At 37.5% G+C, this 24,403-nt stretch overlaps 1 protein-coding gene across 1 annotated transcript in view; it reads right to left on the bottom strand.

Annotated features, from left to right (window-relative positions):
- DIAPH2 (diaphanous related formin 2) overlaps positions 1-20,880 on the bottom strand; it is a 207,438-nt gene extending 186,558 nt beyond the window's left edge. The window contains exons 1-3 of the mRNA XM_080352353.1: positions 20,681-20,880; positions 1,753-1,926; positions 170-274 (exon numbers count right to left, since the gene is read on the bottom strand). Coding sequence (XP_080208479.1) covers positions 170-274; positions 1,753-1,926; positions 20,681-20,800 — 399 coding nt within the window. The 5' untranslated portion in view covers positions 20,801-20,880. The remainder of the gene's footprint in view (positions 1-169; positions 275-1,752; positions 1,927-20,680) is intronic.
- Between the last annotated feature and the right edge of the window lie 3,523 nt (positions 20,881-24,403).

Below are 24,403 nucleotides of genomic sequence, written 5' to 3'. Positions count from 1 at the left end.
ACATCTGCAAGCATTTAAAATTATATTAGTAAGCACAGATTTCTTTTTTTCCTATCACTCTTAGAAGACAAATCCAAACAAAAAACCTGAAAGTTTCAAGCTTAAAAAGTATACCACGCATGAATTTAAGCTTCTTTCTTTCATTTGTCTTGGAGAGGTGACTACTTACAGATTTGGCAGTTGCAGAAATGTATTGGACAACCATCTCACGTTTTGTGGTCAAGTCTTTATCTCTTAAAGGAGCTTTACGTTCTTCATTTAGATTCATATCTTCCTGTAAAGAAACAGACCACACAACATCAACATTCTATTTCATGCTTTTTATTAGTCTTTGTTATTATTATTCTACTTTCCTTAAATAAACAGCTCACTTTTAAACAAACTGATTTTTTCCAGCTTATCTTCATTTCAGTTTGTTCAGTTCTGAGCTACCCAATTTTCTCATTTAATTCTGTCACTTCAAGTGTTTGCTGTTTTCAAGACTTAACCAAAATTACAATTTCATCAAGGGTAGTTACCATTAGTGAAATTTGGCTCAAGAAATAAAACCAGAGGACAAAACCAAAAATTCTACACCCCAAACTGATCACCTAAGTGTTAACTTTTATGAAGTTTCTGTGGTTTTTTTATAAAGTCTTGTTACAACAGACACAATTTCTGCAGCATCTAATCAGAAGGCTGTTATTACATAGATTATTAGCTTGTGGCAGGGGTAGATGTGAATGTGTTCCAACCGATGTATTTAAAGTAACCTAAAAATTCAAATATTCTACTAGATTTAATCCAAAGATACCTGTTTCAACTTAATAACTGATTAAATAAAATATGCAGTCATCACTAGTCATGACGGACCTTGTCATTAAATGTCAAAGCAACTTCAGATTAGGAACTAAGACCAATAAATATTACTGTACCAACTTATTAGCTAATAGCTTTTTCAAATAATTTTTAGTTTCTGGAAGACAGAACTATTGTCTGCTTCAGTTAACACAACTTGGAAAAGTTAAAAATAAATCCCTTAATCTAACAAGCAAATCAAGCAAGTATTAGTTAACACTTATCCAGTCTTTCAAATGAGCTTCACTTCACTGAACAGAGTAAACCTACAGACAGGACCATTCTTAGGCCACAGTGACTGTGTGAAAGTTTACAATTTCAAAAAATTATACAGAAAACACTATTCCAAACAATACTCAAAATATCACGCTTCATGTGTGGACACCAATGCATATGACAGATTTAATAGCATATCTACTTCAAAAGATTATTGCTTTATTACTAATAGCAAAGCTTGCCTGTGAGGGGAATCACAAACCTTGACAAGAGATCTTAAGATGATATAAAAATTGAGCTTTGTATACATTAAGATTTTATTAATGGAAATTACTATTTTCTAACATTATTTAGGTAGTAAAAACTATCCTTCAACAGTAATATCTAACTACTGCAACTAAGGTCTATAGAGGTTATCTTAATGAAGCACTCAACAGCCTAAACTTTTTATTTTTGGCTTATTGCCTTTGCTTTCTCTGTTAGAAACAGACCAAGTAATTTAAACACATATTACTAGCATTCTGTGTGCTACTCAATTGCTTATGTGCCAATTTAGACAAGTCCATTAGGCCTATGCTATGCCCTCCCAAGTAGCCAATACTTCAAAAACAACAATATGTGAAAAATCACTACTACATAACAAACGCCAACATGAAAACAAATTAAAATCCCATAAAATGATCTAGCACATCATCTTACCATCATTTTTTCAAAGAGATCCATAACTTCTTTTTCTGATAAGTTCATGCAACGCTCATCAACAAGTGCCTGGGCAAGCGGGATTTCACTTATAGAAGGCTGAGAGTCAATAGGATGCTGAATGAGAGGCTTCTCTTTTTTCACTGTTTTTCTGAAGGTTGTTATTCTGTCACGCTGCAAAGACATCCATTTAAAAATAAGCAAAAACAGAAATACAGGAAAGCAGCCAATTACATGGCAGTAAGACACACATTTTTAGTTAATCCAAGCAGCAGAGTTAAAACTCAAATTGAACTGTAAGTAAAAATACGCTAACATTCAGAGATTACTTTTCACAGAACGACAACAACATTTAAAGTAAATTCATAACAAGTCACATGCAAAAGGGATACAACTATGTCTCACAGTTTCAAAAGTACCTATGTTAAACTCTTAGCATTTCAAAAATCTTGAGTTCATATTTTCAAATTACTCCCTAATTATCCTGATAGTGAATAAATATGGTACCACAAAGGTAATGTCCAAGCGTTCCTTCACCTGAAGAGCTATAAGTCTTTGGAGGACAAGTGAAAAAGCCAGCGTTGGGAAGGAGGTACTCACAAGTTCATCAGGCTTATTAAAAAATCCTGCTAAAGTAAAATAAAGTTTGTAGAGGAATTAATGCTCCAAGCATAGTTCACAATTCCTTGAAGTGTTTTTGAGTACGGACTCCTGAAATTAGTGCAAAATTTTAAAAAGCCAGGTAATGGATTATTCGCAGAGAAGCAGTCACCCATAGTTAAATACACAACCAGGCGTTAGTGAAAGCACATCATACATTCTGCAACGACATTTCACTGGTTAAGGTCGACTTGGTTTATGCCTTATACCAAACCCCCACATTTTTTTCTAAAGCATGCTTACTCAGTTAATTTGTTAATATTGGAAACAACCAGAGCACCTTCCTTATAAGGCCATTTATTATTGTTTTATTAATATATAACTCTTTCTGGAGTCAGAATTTTTTTTTTATTTTATAAATACTGTCTTTAACTATATAAATATGTTCATTTTGAGAACATGATGTCTATAGCACATATATATAGAACATTATGTCTAATTTTTCTAAATTAACCATTTCCATCAACAAATACTGCTGTATTTGTTTCAGGCATTGAACAGCCTTATGAAGACATGCTTTCATCTAACAGCAGCTTACGTAGGGTTACCAATATTCATTGCAGTTATTGCAATCTCTATGAAGACGTAACCCAAAATTTCTATTTTCTGTAATTAAACAACTGCTATGAGGTATGAAAAGTGTAATGGAATATTTCATTTGTAGGAAATTTGGATTCATTTTAGTCCAGTCAAGAGGGAAGAAAGTTGACCAAGTGCTGTGAAATATGGGGAAGAAAGGTTCTTTCTTTTTTGTTGTTGTTTTCTTTCTTTTTCTGGTTTTGTTGTTGTCCTTTTGGGTTTGGATTTTTTTTTTTTTTTATTTTGAGATACAAGAAGACTATTTGTTTTAGAGAAAGTACCCCTAGATAAGCTGCATGACCCTTTGAATAACTCTGGAGGTTTGTTTGTTTGTTTGTTTGTGTTCTTGAGGGGAGGGGGATTGAGTTTGGGTTTTCTTCTTGCTTAGAAGTCTTACATTTGTGGACAGAAACACATTTCCTACAAGGATATGTTAACAGCCTTAACAAGGCAAGAATTTCATCTCATTTTTTCCTTATTAGAATAGTTTCCAGTTTTTGAAACTAAAATTAGGGCATAGCCTATTGAAAAGGCCAAAGATGGCATAATACCTGAAAGGCAGTATCCAAAATTAGTCAATACACATCAAATGCAGGTTAACTGTTAACTTACATTCAAGTGCCCATTCAGCAGTAACAAAAAAAAAAGAAGAGAAAAAAAAAATCCATTTAAGATCAATTTCACCATACTATGATCTGTTTCAAGTGTACCTTATTAACAACTAATTTGTTTAATCAGATTGCAATGGTGCGGTCACTTTAAAGCCATAAACCAATCTTCTACACGATTACTAGGTACAATTTCTTAATTTCAGATAAGTAAGTGATGATTAAATAAGTGGCCCAGGTGGCTTAACTATTATATATAGAAAATAAAAGTTTGCAACTTTAATAAAGTCAATTTTGATATAAGTTTCTGTAAAGTCCTTTGCAACAGGTTTCAAAGTATTCAGAATTATAAAGTTAGTGACACTGAATACAAACTCATTGTTTGACATCAGTACACCCTTATTACCCAAAATGGTTCCACTTGAATCATGTGGCAACTAACTTTGAAGAACCGCTGTGGATCCTTTACTGTTGAAAAGAAGGTCAAGAGAAATAACACTTGAACTATGGAATAACAGCTTCAATATATCCACAGCATTACTGAAGTATTTACAATGTGATTATAAGAAGCTTCTCCAAATATATATCATTTATTAGTCTTCCTCAATTGAGATTGCAAATTAAAATCTTTAGGAATAGTGACTCAAATTTTCTGATATCTAATGCTTTATATCCTTATAAGAACATGTTACATTGTCCACAACATTTGAAATAAAATAGCATGCAGCGTGGAGTTACCATTGCAAATTAAGATGTGACAAAGACCTTACCACATCATCTGCCAAAGTTTTTATTTGAATATTCTATTAAAAAGAAACACACACATACACATAAATCAAAGAAAAAAAAGACAGTGTTACCTACTGTTTCAGAATTAAGTAGTCTATATACCACATATTCTAACATTAAAAAGCACTTAAAATTGCAGTAACTGCCCTAACGAAACTGCAGCCACATGAACATGGAATCTTTTGCATGTGACAACGCAGGTTTGCAACGCATTTTACCTTCTCTTTTGACTAGTTAACTCATGAACCTGGAATCTGTATAGCTTTAGAACTCACACTTTTTAACAAAAAATGCAGTAAGATCTCTTAGAAAGCTTTCCAAAACAAACGTGGACTATTGGACCCCAAAGCCAGACAGCAGATAGTTACATGACACTCTTAGTTTTGACAGTTTTTGAGACTCTGAGAGTTGAGGAGAATTTCTTCCTGTATCCCAGCTTCTTGAGCCTTCTGCCAACTTCTCCTTAACACTGAGTAATGTAAAATGACCGAGGAACCGGTTAAAGCCAGTATCCTGATGATGCACAAACGAGTCAGTACTACCTCTCCCTCCCTAGTACCTTCTCACTTGTTCCTTAACAGCAATAAAATCCTGCTGACAAATATCACCAACTTTACATTTTTAGTCATGGCCAAAAAAGCAACCTATATTGCATATAAATATCAATAATCTTGTCAAGGAAGCAGTCAGTTAATAAATATTGCTCATTTTACATCAAGCAGTCATGAATAGGTAATGAAGGTCTAAAACTTCAGAGAGACAGGCAGGAAATCTGCAATAAAAATAACTGCTCTATATGAAAAACTGTGGTAGTTGCTCCATAATGAGCCAGTCCCACAAGTCACTGGTTAGGAAACAGCAACCTTATGTTCTTGGACAGCAAGATTTCAGATTCCTTGGTTGTGCTCTCACCAGCTGAAATGATCAAGGTGCCTCAAGACAATATTCTGTACCACTGTTAACAGATGTTGACACCACCTTCCTACCATATCTCAAATCTCTTCCTTACAGCTCCATCTCTCCTGTCTTTTCATTACCTGAACTTAGTATGGAGACAGAAGAGGAGGTAATACTGTAATCTTGAAATCAAAAAAAGACCTTTGATTTTTAATGTAGGTTTTTGAGCAAGGAGTTCAAATGAAGTAAAGCCTAACTATGACTTCAACCCAGAGACAGCAATGTAACCAAGAAGTTCTAACACTCTGCATCTGTTTTAGCAGACATTTGTACTAGAAATATTTATTTTATCCTTTTTATTTAAGTACTGTCAATATTTTCCAGAACCTGGAACAGGATAATCTACTCCATCTCTATATTTATATTGCATGTGTCACTCAAACTCTTCTGGGCAAAACACAGAACATTAAAGCAAGATACCACACAGCATTTTTCCAGGCACCTCAAGCTCACTTCCTAGATCTGCTTATAGTGCATAAACTCCATTCCTGCCAGTAACTACTTGAGATAAGCAACACATTTAACAGGTAGAACAAGTAGCTGAAGGCAAAGGCAAGGTATTTATGTACCTGCAGATTCTCATCAACACACAGCTTGACAGTCTCTTATACTAACAAAGACATCATGCTTCCAGTCTGATTTAAGAACATAAACCACAAGTAGTTTACCTCCCCAGAAGGAAGTTTAATGCTAGAGGTCTGTCTACAAAAACTGCAATATCTTATTCTTTCAGTCATCTGTAAGACACCCAGAGGATCACAAGATGAAAAGAAATCAACTCTTTCCTAGCTTGTTAAAGACACTAACTCCCCAATTATAGAAATGGCCCAAAAGCAAAGGTTTTGCAAGAATCTCCATTATAAAACATTTGCAGATAAGGGATATCAAAATAATATTTTTATATATAAACACAATGTAAAACAGCAGCATATAATCTCTCCCTGGTTTTAATATCACCACAAACCATGGAATATCCTCAACCCCTCTATTAAAGAACTATTTCCTACTGATTTACTTAGTTCTTCACTTAGAAGATTTAAGTGACAGAGCTTCTCCCTTTCAAACACAGTCTTTCCAGTCCATCAATAGCTGAAAGTATCACTTTCTGTTTAGTCCTCCTTACTGTAAGTACCCTACTACTTGCTTAAGTACTGACAGATCATGACAATAAGGCACACAGAAATCACAGCATCAATGCAACTTCATTGTATTTTCATCTTAAAACAGTCCCAGCCATGTTAATACTGAGAGTAACTGAAACCTTGTACATAAAAACAGACAGATTCTCACCATAGTTCACTATGTTTATTGCTATTAAAAAAAACAACAACAACAAAAATCACTGTTTCCTCATCCAAGTTCAGTTCAGGCTTCTGCAGTAACAACATCAACATTCAAAGAATTAAACAACTTGAGATGATTACATTAACTTTTAAGCAAAACTCACAGCAAGTCTACTTTTTTGAATCTTTTTCTAACTTAAGTGTTAATAAAATCTTCCAGATCACTTGATCTGGCCATGAGTTGTAAATTAAGGTGCATTTGCATGGGTTAATTATCTTTCTGCTATATTAAAGTATTACTTTGCCATGTTCTTAATTGTTGCACTCAAGACTCCAACTTCCACTACAAAAATAAAATGAAAAGAAACTCACAGTCTACCACATGTATAATGAAACAACCATCAGCTGGGTAACTTCTAAACTTAACAGCAATTTTCACTCCAGAGCACACTGCTCAGGCAAATCACGGGGTGCTACAATACCCCTTCTGCACAAAGGCTATCACTTCAGATAATAGCTCCAATCACTACTAGTTATCCTAGTTTTCCAAGAGTAACAAACAGAAATATGACCTTAACTTTCTTGTTTTTAAACTAAGGTAATATGATTGTTTTCCAAAATTTACCTGGACTATAATACCCACAAACGACTTTGCAAAACTTGGCTCAAGGCAAAGTGATATTTAACTGGCTACAAATAGATTTTAACAAAACTAGGGAGGGAATAACTTCCCATATAAGTACCTGAACCAAGGAAGTTTAAAGGGACAAAACCCAAAATTGGTTAATAGCTGAGGTACAGAAAGTTGCGTGCAATTTAATTCTATGTCTTAGAGCCACAGAACAGAATTCATTCCAACAACCTATGTTCTTCAGTACAGAGGATGAGTAACATTCCTATTAAACAATTTAACCATCTGTTAACATATTCAATTTTGTAATTAAATGTAAAAAGGTGCCTAGGAAATTGTGAAAAGATAACAGGGTCACATTAGCTGACATGCAGAAACTAGAACTACACACTCATTTACGACTTTCAAGATCTTTATCCACAAAGTATACCTGGCATTACTAAGAAAATTAGTGAAAATACAATTCATAAAGTGTATGCTTTACAGTAATTTTTTTGCACTTCAAGAAACATTTATCATACTTTCAAAAAAGAACTTGAAATTACTGTTGTAGTCTACATGGTATATCAAGGATACTCAAAGTTAGCAGCACTAATAGTTTTGTTACTATCGTTGCACATTTATGTTTAGTCTACGTGACATCAACATGGAAAATTCTTATTTGCTTTGCAGCTATTCGTTTCACAAATTCCTTAAATATGCATTATTTAAATTGTTAAACTAAGGCTTAATCTATAACCTGACCATGAAGGTAAACATGCCCTGTGGCACTACAATGTGACACCAAGGATCATGTGGACACCTCACACCAGATTGCCACAGGGAAGCTGGAAAGTTGTTCATGTTGACAGCCCAGAGTCAGTGCTGTTAGACCCCAGAAAACTGCCTCTTTTTCTCCAGTTACTCGACATGTTTCCCCAGCAGACTGACCATCCAAAAATGAGCAATACTAGGACAAGAAGTCAGACAACTCCTCATACTAAATAAAGCAAGAGGGTCATCCAAGCTGGTAATCATTAACAGCAGAGGGCACCAATTCTTTAATCACAGTGCTAGGAGACAAAATGCCTCAGCACTGGTCCCAAACAGGAGGGAGAGGAAAAGAGACCAGAGACACCTTAATCCTATTGGACACACTGGCCTTCTGCTTTTCAGTACAGATAAATTGTCTCTCTTCAGGATGCTCTACAGCTTTTAAATTCCGTACCTAAAACTACCACGCAACAGTTTGCTAGTTACAACTTTTACAAACTAGACTTTTGAAAGAGACAGGTCTTTATTCCATTCACAAATTTCACAACAAACAAGTATTGCAACACTGCTTTTATAAAGTGCACACTAGCTTACTAGCCTTAATATACAGGTCTAATGTCCTAAGAGATATTTAACTAATCAAGATCTTTACGGAGGTTAAGAAACATGGCAAATCCTGACCTTACAACAAAGATTTAAACCTTTTTATTTCAGTTTGAAGCCTACATTTTTATTCAGAAATTCTACCCACTGGTTTTCATACTTATTTTAGAAGTGCTTGTGGCATTGCATAATCATTAACCAACAGAGGGTTTTATAGGACACATCTTAAACAAAAAGAAACACACCACACAACACACAAAGCCAACAACCAAAAACCACAAACCACAACTCATACAAATAAACAGGTATAAAACTCCATGGCTACATGGCTACAGCAAGAAAAGGTGTAATTAAGAATCTTCCACTTCAAGGATTCTGGGCAGTCTGGCATATCTCTATAAAACAAGTGTAGCAACAGAAATTGATACAAAGTTTCTGCATAGGAACTACAGGTACCTCCAGGGAGACCTCAAATGTTACAGGCAGCATCTCAATTGCATTAGAACAGTTAAATATTTGCATAAAGAAAATAAAAGAAGGAAGCCATATTTGATAATATGAATACAGAACATCAGACTGCACCAATTGTCAGCAGTATAAATGGGGAAAATAAGTAAGGGAACTCTAATTCTTCATGTACTTGAATAATAGGGCTAAGCATATGCACTGTTGCTATATACATTTTATTGGAGGGTCAGATGAAGACTAGCATTGCATTTATTTGGGGTTTAAATAACTTCACTTTCAAATCTATAATCTTGGTAATGGATACACTACTGGCCTTTCTTGAAGAAAATTGTGATTTAAAAAATAGTATTCAGATAGCTGAGTGTCAATTACAGTTCATGCTTTGCTTGATAAGAAAGCTTATTTCAAAAGCTGTACACCCTAAGCTTCCTTTAGTAAAATGTTAGTAGATTACAAGTGCATTGGCATAATTTCAAAAATCCTTTGATATACCCATGTAGGTTTCTGTACACATATTTGGTGCCTGTAAAGAGTGTTAGATATACTTTATTAGACAAGAAGCTGTCTGTCCAAGTGGTTGCTGTTGTGCTGGCAACGGGCAGGACTGTTTATCAGTACCAACATATCCTGTTTACTGCAACTATACCAAACAAATTGGTTGGTTTGGAAGAAAATTACAAAGTGCTTTTTCCCAGGAAGACAGACAGAGATCACTTGCTAAACTGATCACTTGAAAAGTTATTGGATCAACTTCTGGGACTTCATTAAAAATGAACACAGAACAGCTCCTAGTGCAGTAAATGGGTGGTTTAGATGCTTACAGTACTGGTTAGATGCCTGTTGCTTTTCTGTCAAGTTTGCCTGTCAGTACCATATTCAGCTTCTGCTGCTTGTTTTTCAAAAATGCAATTGTTTGGCTTCTGAGCTTTGAGTTTTTGGGAACATGGCTATTGCATTTTTGGTATATTATTGTGGAGTGGTTTTGAAACATTCTGGAACATTTAAACTGGAAAAAACTATGTCAAAACAATTCTTGACATACAAAGTGCGGACTATATCTCAATTTTACACTTTGATATAAGCAGTGGATTTGAGCTCTTAGCTTTCAATGTAGCAGGGGAACAAAGCCAGTTTTGATAGACAGCAATACCTGATGTGCATCAAATTGCTGTTCATCTTCCTTTCTTGTTCCAGGCTCTCCTGAGTGCAAGTGGCTGATCTTTTTCATTTATATACATTGTGGAGCTGCTCAGAGTGAAAGCTATTATAAAGCTACAGAGTTTGGTCAATTAAGAGTAGTGAGAATCAGCTCCTTTTATACCTCACTTCCTAAAGAAAGACACCTTTTTATTGTGACAAGGTTCATCTTCACTCTTACTGAAGTGCAGTCTTAGTTTGTTTTTACACTTTTATAGATATGTAGGCTTTTTAACTACAATTATATGCTTTGATTCTGAGACTAATCTTTTGCTGAAACCTAGGTTTTTCTTTCAGGATGAGCAATGACCAGTTAACTCAACAGTGAGAGAGTTCTTTTGAAATCGTTCTGAAAAATAAATCAGAAACTGCTTTGAGAACGCTCTTTAGTACTTTTACACATTTTTTTTCCATTCCTACTTACTTGCTTTCTATTTCACAGTACATGCCAGTACAGTCTGATACCCCTGCACAAGTGACAGGCTCAGTTTCTATGTACTTTCTGTCATATACAGAGATAGTTCAGGGAAGATTCTTAACTGAGTATGCTGTGGGTTTCATTGAACAACTCTTGCTCTTGTACAAGTAAACACTGAATATAAGCATCCCAGTCCAATTGATTTTCCCTCTGATATCATTTGAGGAGAGGATAAAGCTGGTAGAATGGATTTGTTGGGAGAGAACTCGTACACTTAAGAACTAAGCAGAAGACCCACAGCAAGTCACAAAAGTTGACAAAAAGTGAAGAGCCTCATTGGATACCAGGCAGCTCCTTGAAAATGGCGTATTTTACTTTTCATAGACTTTGAGGAAGAGACGACGTGTATTTGCTTTGTTTGGGTTGTGTTTTAAATAGTAAGAAAAGCTCCACGAAATCCAACCAACCAAAATACAGCCCACAAAGGAACTGGCAGTGGTAGGGATGCAGTGAGCCAAACAAGCATGAATTACTTGTGAACATTATTCATTTTGTCTGTATCCAGCAGTTTTAGAACATATGGTCACAGGGATCATGTCAACAACAACTTAGAATACTGTTGTTTGTCTTCCAAGACACAGACTTAACCAGCAAAGAGCAAGTATTTGATCAGAGCAATATTTGAACCCTATATTTTTTAAAAAGTTCATAGTAAAGTTGCTTTTTTACTCCCTTAATAATAAACTATGTGATCCAAAGATGCAGAAAAATTAGCAATGCTGCTGCCATAGCAAGGAACTTTGAAGAACAGAAATTCTAGGTTGAGTAATTTCAGTGAGCATGAACCATAGTCAAGGCATATGAGGTTAAACTGAATTTATAACTGTTGTGATACACACAACAGCTTTCTGTTCTGTTTCCTACTCTTTCCTGTTTATAACAGCTTTGTGAGAAGATTATTTGTCCTTCATGGAAGTAGGAAATGAAGCAGCATGTGAGTAGAGAGGAATAATGCTGTACATAATAATGGGGAAGCCAATAGTATCATCTGACTTCAGTACAAGTGAGGTTCCCTGTTAAGAAGTAACAGGAATTGAAGAAGATTACAAATGCTTATGATGGGTTACAGAGAATCTGTTATCTTCTCCTAGAGGAGAAAGTAAGCAAAAATGATGGTTTATCATAATATTCAAGTGTGGTGTGTGCCTAAGTTACCCATGAACATCTACACAAGTATTATAACTGTTTTTCCATAAATGCATGAAACAATTGTTTTTAAATATAAAATGTTAACTGATGGGATTACTGCTTATCTTATAAATCACTCAGGAATTAGTAAATTCAGAATACTGTAAAGTGACCTTAACGGATTTAGGAAGCCTATCTTAGCCACCCAAGCTTTGCCTGAAGTTCAAATGTGAATGCCTATTTGTAAAACGTGAAAATTAAAATTGTATATCTGGTTTACAGATGGAAATTTTATCAAAGTCTACTGCTGTAACCTTTACGTTTCTAGTTTGGGAATGCTTCCACCAAGCTGTAAATAAACTGCAGAATGAAAATGAAATTGCACTGCTGGAAGACAGTACAACAGTAGAGAATGAAGGGCTGTAAAGGTTAGAGAGGCTGCAGCAGACATTGCCTGGTACATTTCTAGCTCAGTCAAGAAACTGTGTGCTAACTGAAAAAGAGTTTATTCATCTCACTTTTTTCTATTGATGAGAATAAAGCAGAGGGAAATCCAATTGACATAGAGTAGAAAGGAAGAACTGAAGCAGTTGTAGCAAAGTGGGTTGCCTGAGAGCAACAGTTCTTGCTGCCCCATTATTTAATATAACAAAACAAACAAAAAAGAATTTGGTTTTATGGGAATTAAGACTGGTAGCAGTACCGGAAATAAAGCACTGTATTGATACAAAAGTTGGTATTAAAATTGCTTATTTCATTGTTGAACCTTTTGTTGCAAATTCTGTCTCAAGTCTGGTTATAAACTAACTTCTACTACTCTATCACATTTATTAGTTCACTCAGTCTGTGGCTAAAGGTTTTCCAAGACAAGACTTAAAACTACTATGAAAACAGCTCTTATTGCATTCAAATTTTACTTTGGTATATACAAAATTAGACAGAAAGCCTGCCATATGCCTTGCAAAGAGGGACAGACTCAGGCTGAAGTATCTCGGTTTTGAACTCATATGCTAACTTTTGAACTTGGCAAGCCAACATGGGTTTACCCTTTGCATTTCAGATGTGTATTTAAACCTCTTGTTTTTAAGGTAGCCTCTAAATGTGGCTGCCACAAAAATTAAAATGTATATGAAATCAGCATATATGCTTAGCTTGATATGCTGTTGCCTTTTTCCTTCTTTATGCAAATACTTAACTCTTCTAATGCAACTGGAACACTGCATGTAACCATCTCAGCTATTAATAACTGTCAAGTTCTCATCTGTTTATGCACTCACACAATTACAAATGCAAACATGCAGCACAGATCCATTACAAAGCCACAGTATTTTAGAAGTTACTCCAATTTTATAAGTAAAAAATAATTCACAGCAGGAGACTATGAAGAACCAAAAATGTAACAAGAAAACAGGCAACACCATACAAGAACTAACTACTTGAATCTGTTTTTAATAGCCTATAATCTAATGAATCTCATGTTTGCTTAGTATTGAGACCAACGTTAATTTATACAGAGCCACTTGTAAACACAACATAACTAACTAGTTGCTTACAACAAGCTGTAGTCAAGAACATTTAAGGTCTGTTGTTATTTCCTATTATCTTCACACCTAGATATGCATTATGGTGCAGTTTTGTTGATGTCATCTCATACAGGACTAAGTCATTGACATTTCACTAGCTAAACTCTGAACAAAGAAACAGGAGAGAATAGGCCTGTGTACCTTCAAGCCAACCTGTATCCACCAGTACTTTTACTGCCGTTTCCTTGGCCTACATAATCTAAAATTACAATTGCTGCTTTACTGGCTGTACAGCTACAGTCCTGTAGCTCCATTTATACTCTATGCTTTCAAAACAAGTATAAATACATAGAATTGTTATGAAGTACAAATAGAAAATATTTTTTAGTAATAAAAACATTTTTCCATCTTCTATGTCCTCCATATCTGATAATACAATGCAAGGAACACTTGCAAGCAGGAAACATTCATCACACATTCAGCACACCTGGTACATTCTCCAGTATCATATTGCCTCCAGTGATTTACTCTGATCACTTACAAGGACCAGGAAGAAAACCTTATAAGAAAGCCACCTGTCACAAGCATCTACCTCGAACTTCTTCTCCCACTCTTCCCAAAACAGTCTGAAATTAATACAAAACCACAGTTGCCTGTTTATATAGGAAGAGCATGAATCTATTAGAAACTCTTAATAACATTTTTGGTTTATAACAGAGAAGGTGTGGTGATATTACAGTATGTACTACACCTTAAGACCAAATATTACCACACCTAGGTGGAATGAATACCTTCAGCAGCTGTATCAAACTACCCATTTTCCATGTGTTGGCTTCTTCCAGAATTGAACTTCCAAGGTAATTCTCAATTTCTATAAATCAGATGAGTTTATGGTTTATATCACAACATAGGTTACAATATCATTTAAGTGCCATAGCAGATCCTTTTCAGATCTGCCCATATGGATACAATGTGCTGCTTTCACACCATGCCCAATTAAACACCTATCATGAGAAGATGGCAGAAAAACAATCATAATTTATTACTAGTGCATGAACATTAAACAAACCAATAGAAAAGGAGGAATTCTAGTGCACCATAACACCAGTCGTACTAAGTCTAGCAAATAATCAAAAAAGAGCACATAATAAAAACGAGGGCATTTGCCTGGTTCAGTTTCATGGTCTTGTCTGTCCCAATGCCACACAAAAACTTAAGTCAGTAGAGCATTCAGGTAGGTATGGAGACTGCTTAGCCCACACTGCTGCCTCAAAAAACATTCATTGTCATCCTTTTCTCCCATACAGTTATTTAATAGTTAACAAGTGAAATGTATTTGCTTTGCAGACTGTGTTATTACCACTTTTGTCAAGTAAGATTCCACTTATCTACCTATCAGGAAGTTATGCTTGAAAGTGGGAAAACTAGAGGTGCTCGCTCCACCAATAATGTAGGAAAAAGCTACTTGATTCACAAGATTTTACATTAAAGATTGGTTTGATACAAAAATAACATGCAAGTTTGAGACACGTTAGCTTTGTCTACCTGCAACTTCATAAACTGCTACACAAATACTAAACACTTTCAACTGTTAATCTTCTCTCAAAATTATCTGCTCTACTACCATAACCCTCTAAAATGAAAAACTTATTTCCACCAAAATAAAGTTACTAAATTATTTAAAAATATACTGAATGTAAAGAATGACCACAATAGACAAAGTTGTAAGGAACTGCATAAAAACATTTATTTTTGTGATTTCCTAACTTCTTGTGGTTTTAAGGTTGAACAAGTAAACTGACGAATAACCAACCGAAATTGTCAGTTGCTTCAGCAGCAACTGCCATCTCTTGTTCTACTTTACCTCTAAATTTAGACAGGGATGAAAAGAATTAGAGGAAAGTTTTTAGGCATTATTGCTTACCCCTAAAGAACCGCAACTGACGCAGAACAGGTTAAGTCATCTGGTAACCCACTCAACGACCAGCTATTTATAATATAAAAAACAAAGTTCATCCTCAATAACTTGGATATTCACTACCACAGTGCTTAAAATATCAGAAAACACCACTTCTATTTGATATGAACACTTGCAGGTCTCACTGTAATTGTCGTTCACATAGCCTGGGTGGAATCTGCTTTGTTTGCAAAGCTTCCTGTGCTCCACAGAACAGCTCTACAGTTTTGTCTTACAAGCTGTAGTTAAGGAAGTTTAATTACCGCAAACAGGCTTATCACTGTATCTATCACCTCATTTAAACAGTGCCAATATCAATGCACATTAAAAGCTAAAGCATTTACCTAAACACAGCACCAAGCATGCCCTACACTACCATATTAGAAGTAGTGCCTAATCAGTATAGTTTTCAGCAACAGAACCAGATCTTCCCAAGACATCAATTTTACTCTTTGTTAACTGTTGCACCCTAACTAACTTCACTTGCTGCAATATCTTGACTTTGACCCAGTAAGATCAAGAGTCTTCTAAAACACAAAAATTCAGTTCAACTTTTTCCTCAGGCATCTACTTGAAGTAAGAATCCTTTGCAAGCACACACTGACTTTACTCAAGAGACACAATGATCTCAAATGCAATACATTTTACTCAGATGCCAAAAACCTCTGCTCAACCTGACTCATCATTCATATATGCAGTATACAAACATCTAAACAAGTCACGTGTAAAAAGCACACTATGTCTCCACAGGAGAATGACATTAAACAACCTTAGGAGTGAAAGGTGATGGTGTGACGTAGGTCCTGTAGCACATAACCTGTTCAAGAGTGACTAACACACAAATTTAAAGCACTCGTCAACTCCTGCACTGATCTGGGTGGAGCAATATAGCTATGAAACCATAGCTGTGAACCTCCCAAGCACACTCAGTTTACTTCTGTTTTAAAAGTAATTGATAAAGGCTTTTACCCACTGTTCGGTGCCAGTTTATGACAGAATGTTGAGTTCACAGCTTTTGATTCATCTCAAAGCTCATGGGATTTAAGAGACTACACTACTAAGCATAAACAATTTCTGCTTTTAAAACAAAGTATGAGTTGCTCCTTGTTGGATGAATCACAAAATCCCCTTGCTCTCCAACTAAATAAACTCTCTCTTACCCCCAATAATGTGTTTTTCATGTTATATAAGACCTTTCTCTTAATCTGACAGCATCACAGCCAGAAGACAGCTGATTTCAGAAATTTAGTGTCAAGTATCTATCACTGAACAACTACCACACAAACCTGAAAAGAATTTGGGTGTAATGGAGCATGCTTTTAGTGTGGCAGTACCCACTACACACACAGAAGTATTTCTACTCATGCTAATACCAAACTGACACGATACTTTATTAATTTTAAAACATCCATAAACCCTTAGCCATATTAAGTCCTAGTTAGCCAGTGTTCCAATAGTCAGGAAGCACCACAAATATTATAAATACAAATAACACCTCTCTTCAAGTACCCATTCACAGAATTGCCAATATTTGAAAGAATCTCATTCCTACCTCACCTTAATCCAAACTCCTGTCAAAAAAAAGCAGGGGCAACACTAAATTCAAAAGCTTTGTCCAGGTTTCCAGGTCTTGAAAACCTCCAAGTACTGGGATTTCGGTGTCTCTGGTCAACCAGTGCTTAAGTATCCTTCATATTAATTTTTTTCCCCCTTATACATATCTCCTCTCCAGTGATCTCTCCTGCTCCTTTCTATGACCTCTGTCTCCCATTCTTCTTCCATGAATTTCTGTAAAAAGCCTGGCTTGAACTTCTCAGCTGAAAAGATTAAAAACTTGAGAAGACTTTGGGTTCAGTAAAACTATGATAGCTATGGCAAATCAGACCCGACACTTTCAAGAACTTACCAATTTCCTAAGTACCCAACAGAATTATATACTTCCCGTGTAATAATGAAGTGTTAAGGAGAGCACACAACACCTAAATTAAGGATTAACAAACACAGGAATCCCAGCAATCTCCCTGACAACCTTAATTGAGTCTGTTTCCCCTAGTACAATAAGCATACTTTTAAATAAGCAAAACAAGTACATTGCCAAACCCAGTTAGGAATGTAACTGCTCATTGCCACCTCATGCCAGCCTATTCTCTGGGCTGGCAGGAGATCAGATGATTGTTTGCCCAAACAATTTAATTTTTTTCTGCCCATTTCATTGTAAAATAATGACAAAACCATCAGGTGTTCATTCCCACCTTCAGTCCTCGTGCCAGCAAAAAATTAGGAGAAAAAAAAATTAAATCAGAGCTCTTTCAGCCATTGCAGCGTGTCAAGGTGCTCATAAGACAAACATTAGAGTTTAGAAATACACTCCAGTTTACACACTACTAATACAAAAACTGGAAGTCAATTCTCATTGTGTAGTTATGTTCAACAAATTATATGAAACTTCAATGACTCTCAAAATGACCTAAAGCACAACAAAATAGTTCTAATATAGGCCATCTTCAACTATTTGTGTGTGTACCTATGTGTGTATTATCTTACAGAAAAGTACTTTAAATCATCGTTTTCTAGCACATTTTCTCTCTTGATAGCCTTAGTCTTCCTGTCAATCAGGAATAAATGCCATCAAGCAGGCCCATTGCCCACCTTTTACTTCCAGATAGAGAGCATGAGGAAACAAAAATCTTCCACCTTCTTTTCCCAGAGTCTGCCTTCCCTCAGAATAATGACTTCAGCTTTCCCAGCTCCCTGTCATCTAGAGCCATTTTTAGTCTATCATATAAAAATCATTCCCCTAGACTTCTTTCCAATGACTTGCCTAATTTCAGCTGCTATGCCAGGAACTAAAAATAAATCCTCTGTCATATGCAGTTGCACACCCTCTCCCACCAAGCCCTTGTTCAGCACTCCACTTGATGTGTGAAATAAGTTCTGGAGAGGGGACACGCTCCTCTCAGCACACTGTAGAGTTCCTTGAATTATATACAACAAACTGACAGAGTGCAGGTTGACTCATCACTGTAACTCTACTGAAACTTGATGAATTATAACTTACAAAGCTGAACCAAGAAAATCTCCACACCAAGCTCTAAGAAACTTTGTATACTAACTTGGTGACAACTTAACACTTGCACTAGTACTGTGGCTTCCTTTACAGAAGTTTAATCTTATTTGCAGAACCAATCATTTAAAATTAAAGCCAGAAAAAATTAGTAACACTATTCTCCCCTACAATGGATAAAGTCTTTTCCCAATTACAGTCCTGCTCTTCCCTTGCAAACCCATGGCAGTAATTGATAAATCTGGCTGCCCACTCGCATCGCTTCAACTTAAAATACACCCAAATCTCATCCCTTTTCCTTCTCAGAGGTAAATCCCTCATCATGTCAGTTTTATACATCTTTCGTGTACATCATTTCCAGAAGGGGGACTGAAGGGAGCGGGGACAAGACACACCCACCAAAACACATTACTTTCCCATTCAACCCATTCATTCTATCATGCCATCAGAAGCTAAGTCATCTTATCTTGGGGCAGAACTGTCTTTCAGAAGGTATCTGATTCAAACAAGATACCACTACTCTCATCCTTGTTCCTGCTGAACTGTAATTATCCACTTAAGAAACAAAAATATATGATTGCAAAGTCAAATATTAACATAATGTACTTTTTCCACTAAACAGAACAACTGAAGTCTACTCCAGTGAGTCTAGAATAACTGAAAAGAACATGCAATGGAAATAGTTCTGTTCAATCCATTTTTGAGTTCACATCACTTTTTTTTTTTTTAATTATGCAGTTCTTTCAGAACAAAATGTTCTCTGCTAGAGCAAAATTCAAGTTTCTATCCTCAGCTACCAATAGAAGCACCTTCCTGTGTGATTTTTAAATCACTTCCCCGCAGAAATCTTCAAGCAGCCTTCCCAGCTACTTCGATTAGGAGATAGTAAAAGTAATATAAATATAAGCAAACCTCTTCTTATATGAAGATGTTTATTTATATTTATCCTACGCAAGGAAGTATGAGTTTGTTTCCAACAACACCACAAAACAAAATAAGACATTCTATTTGTTTGCCTTTTCTAAGATACACACGCTCACTTCTAATACAAACACGCTTCAATTTACTCCTTATTCTGGCTTCCTGTCATTCTTCTAAACAGTTGTAACTTTCAGTAACTTTTCAATACATCACTCGTTACAAATGTAACATCTTCCACACCTGTATTAAGACTCAGTTTTCAGGGACATAAAAAAAACCAAAAACCACACCATAGTTCTCAGGCTGATCAGCCAAAGGTTCTGCTCAACTACACTCTATGAAATGAACACAAGGTAGGAGCACTTACATAGTGACTTGGTTTTACTACTATCTGTAAAAACTCTTGCATAATTAAATAGTACTAGTAGTAGTCTAGTCCATAAGAAGAATCAGGTAAGTTTTAAATCTCCACTACGCAGCTGCTCTTGAAAATCCATCAGACAACTGAGGTAAAATGATTTGATTCAATGTTAAAACAAATAAGTGTAAGCAACACAAGCAAAAAATAAAAAATAAACAATGTAATATTAACTGGTTTTGCTGCTACTGCATTTATAAAGTGACATACAATCCAATGCTTTTAGGTTTGAAGTGTACCTGTACTTCAAGATATCAGGTCTGTAAGGAAAAGTATCCTTTAAATCAAAAAGCAAACTCTACAGTCTTAAGGAGGATTTGTGTTCAAAAGCTTGTCAAATCTTTCCAAAGAGACTGGACAACATCCAAATCTTTATTTTCACATTAATTCAGAAGTGCACGTGGGAAGCACCGCGATCACATCATAACTACCAACATTCTGGATGCTTCAAAACAGACGCGGGGCGGGGGGAGAGGAAGGCAAACCTATGATCTTTCACTCAAACCGTGAGCAGAACAGAGGTTCCACAGCAGGTCCTGCTCCCCGGCCGGTGTTGTTGCCGCACCTCTCCCCGCAGGGACCGCCCGAGCAACACCCGCGCGGAGAACGTGGGAATTCCCGGCTCCCATCAGCGCCCACCCTCAGAACGCTCCGCAGCCGGACCCTCCGCACGCACCTCGCCAGCTGCCACCTCTTTCTTCAAAGAGCACCCAAAAACACCTACGGAAGCTCATGTTTTTTTTTAAAAAAAAGAGCCTTTAATTGGTGAAAGCCCGGCACCCCCCAGGCCGCACGCCCAGATTCTCTACTTGGGAAGCGACAAGACGCATCCGAGCCGACTCCTCCTCCCCCGCCTTCCTCCTCGTCTCCAGGCCGTCCCCTGCCCCCTCCCAGCCCCACAGCTCACTCACCAGCTTGGGCTTGTTCCTGCTCTCCTCTTCCGCGGCGCGCACACTCCGCTTCGGGTTCATCCTGCGAGAACCCAGGGGCTCCTCGCCGCCGCCAGCGCCCGGAGGCGCCTGACCCTCCATCCTCCCACCGGCTCTGCGCCCCAGCACAAACGTCCGTTCTCACCGGGGCTGTATCCTCAAGGCCCCATAGGACCGACACGCAACACCGGGCGTCTCCCCGTCCCCTCCCAGCCGCGGCGGGAGCGGTTCCTGGTCCCGCTGCCCTGCCGCCTCCTCCCAATCCGCCGCCTCGCAGACGCCGCACGCACGCGCGCCGCCCGCCCGGCCTTACGGCGCATGTGCCCGCGCGGCGCGCACGCGCGGTTCGGGCACGCGGAGGCAGCGGCCGCCGCCCCAGGGGAGGGAGCGGGGAAAGGTCGGAAATGGCGGAGTGTGGGGGGTTCTAAACAGAAACGCCCGTTGGAAAGGTGAAGTGTGAAACTGGAGTGACCGACCGTGGCTTTGGCAGCGCGGAGCCGGCCTGTAGCTGGATTTTATGCCGAGGGTTCCCGGCTGAGTCGTTCCTCAGCATTTTGCAGGGGCTTTCGAGAGAGCAGAGTGGCCAGCAGTGGCCGTGGCTGGTTTTGACAAAATCCTTGTGTCCATCTGATGTGCCTCGCGCAGCAACTGCTGAGCCCTGGGTGCAGAGTGCCCAGGCACTTCACACGCCAGCGGTTTCCTAATGAGGTGGCTCAGGCTTCAGTGTGTTTCCTTGCATCCAATGTTCTGAGTTCGAAGGGACCCACAAGGATCATCGAGTCCAACTCCTGTCCCTGCATGTGACAGCCCCACAGTTCACACTGTATCTGGGGGCGATGTCCAGTCTCTTCTTGAACACCATCAGGCTTGGGGCTGTGACACCTCCCTGGGGACCCTGTTCCAGCGTCCAGCACCCTCTGCATGAAGAACCTTTTCCTAATGTCCAACCTAAACCTCCCCTGGCACATCTTCCTGCCATTCCCCTGGGTTCTGTCATTGGTCACTGAAGAGAAGAGCTCAGTACCTGCCTTTCCTCCTCCCCTTGTGCGGAAGCTGTAACGGCAATGTCTTGCCTCCTCCAGGCTGAACAAACCCAGTGACTTTAGCAGCTCCTCATACAGTTTCCTCTCCAAACCCTTCATCAACTTTGTAGCCCTCTTCAGGACATTCTTCAGCAGCTTTTTTATACTGTGGCACCCAGAACTGTACACAGTGCTCCAGATGAGGCTGCACGAGTGTAGAGTAGAGGGGGACAATCACCTCCTTCAAGCAGGGTGTGCTCGTACTTTACTTTGGAAACACACAAGAGATAACTGGTGTTTTCATTAAAATTATTATTACCACAAACAGAAGACTTAATTTTTCTTCTCTCAAATTTGAGAACTCCAGTCCCCAACACCTGAGTCATCTACACATGCTCATGGTTCACAACAATGACAAAATGCTTAAGCTGTTTCTGTGGATTACAGAATCCTGCTGTCTGAGCCTCACTGTATAAACTTAAGGTCTCTCAGCATGGATGTATTCGTGTGGATAGTGGAAATAAAGATCATATGCCTGTTTATTAGAGGGCTCATGTTGACAGATGTCTTCATATCCTTATTATTTCAAAAAGAGAAAAAAATACACTTTGTGTTGGTGTAGCTGAATCTATGCTTGTTAAGTTATACTCAGAAAAGTCATGGAAACAGTTGTTTTGGTGGGACAAGGACAATCCACAAATCATTGGAGTCCAAACTGATTACTTGATTGCCCTCTAGAAAAGGGTCCAAACTCAGCACTGCTTCCACAGTGGGTTTGTTCATTTAAAAAGCCAAGCGAGATCAGCACAGTGAATTTTCCCCAGCTCTGTCTAATACACACATAGTTAAAACATGTCGGAGATTCATGTAACTGTCTGTGTTTCTTGTGACTCTCTGAGGCTTACCTGAGTACTGGTTGAAATAGTTTATTCTTTTTTAAGTCCAACACTGAAAACGTGTTGATAAAATCTGACAATACCAGCTTTCAAATAAAATGACAGCTCTAAAACTTGCAAGTGTCTTAAAATAAGAGTAACATTGTTGTAGCACAAGCTAGTAGTTTATGAAACAGGCCAGCTCTGTCAAACTGCTCAGTTCTGAACTTTTCTTTGGGATGCACCTCTTTTCAGTACAAGTTTTCCTTTTATTTCATTTTACTGATTTTAAGAGTATTTGGGCATAGTTTATGCTATCTTAACCATACATAACATGGCAATTATTAAACTAATCAAGTAATCATGAATTTAATCACTTGTTTGCAGTGACAGGCAATGTAATGTTATTTCCAGCTACATCAGTTTATAGCTTACAGTGCATCAGTTTAACAGTTTAACAACAGTTTGCCAGTTTCATTTAAAAATAAATGTTCAGATCTGTTTTTTCTTCAGTGAGCCCTGATGGGCTTTTACTTTTCCTGTCTTTATTTGTCTGTATTAAGCAGCAGCCATAACTGGAGCACAAAGGTCAGTCATTCTAGAGTCAGAGAAACCAGAAAATAATTTCCAACTGCCTGACATCTCTGTACACAAACTTAAGAGGTTTTAATCCAAACTCTGTAGCATGATTCAATCGGCATAACTCTTAAGTGCTCAAGATGTTTGGTTTTTTTTTTACCCAAATGTTCTGATTTTGCCACAGTAGTACTCATACTTCTTTAGCCACATCTTCTTCAGTAAAACTTTTATGTCGGACGGACCACGAAGATTCAAGAGCAGCAGACATAACATTACAAAAATACTTTGTGGAATGAGTGAAAACAAGTGTACATGGCAGAATTCAAGAAAATTAAGCAAATGTACACTCAGGCATTGAGTTAATTTAGTTTTTGATGGAGGAAAACTCATCACGTTCATGATCTTAAGCAGAAGAGGAAAGAAAGCACAGAAGTCAGGTTTAGAGACCATGCACATTACATTGAAAACACAAAGCATAGACTATTTTTAGTGTCGGTGTGCAGTAATAACTGTATCCTTGTCTAAGGGATGGAGGAAAGATATGCAACCACCAGGTTACAGCTGCATCATGATGAAAGAGCTACCCCACAAGAACTTAGTTCCTCTTCCCCTCCTGCCTTTTGCCTGCTCTCCTGGGACAAATGGCTGGTTGATTAGCACACTTTTTTTTGATTAGTCACTTTTTTTTCAACTTCAACTTACAAGTGTTTTTCAAGTCTTCACATAGAGTGCTCAGCTGTGACTTAAAATTGCTGTTTGAGTTGTACACAACATTACTACAGGATTTTCTGAAGACCTGCTTTTGAATAGATTACTATGAATCAAGCATCATTAGATCTACACAGCCTTCTCAGCAGAAGTTAAAGCTTACCACATTCTTTTCGAAAATGTTTTTAGCCATACTACAGCGTTTTTGTATTCTTTTATTATTATTATTATTATTATTATTATTATTCTCCAGTTTCCAGGACTGAGAAACAAATATTCAATGTATGAACTAAGGACCTATGAACATGTAAATTCCTCAGGCAATTCTAACCAAAAGCAGTGAGGTGAAATAATGCAACTATTCCAATTAGGAAAATTTAAATGGAAAAGCTCCTCTACACCAAAACAAAACAAACAAACAAACAAAACCCCAGAAAACCACAACCCTGCTTAAGGCAACCAGACAAACCTCAGATCATTTTGGCAATCAGTTTGCAATCCAGTTTTTTGGCCACTCTCCA

Source organism: Nesoenas mayeri, assembly GCF_963082525.1.
Source record: "Nesoenas mayeri genome assembly, chromosome: 13".
NCBI classification, from domain to species: Eukaryota; Metazoa; Chordata; class Aves; order Columbiformes; family Columbidae; genus Nesoenas; species Nesoenas mayeri.
Note: the sequence above shows the minus strand (reverse complement) of the source record. Positions and strands in the feature narration are given on the sequence as shown.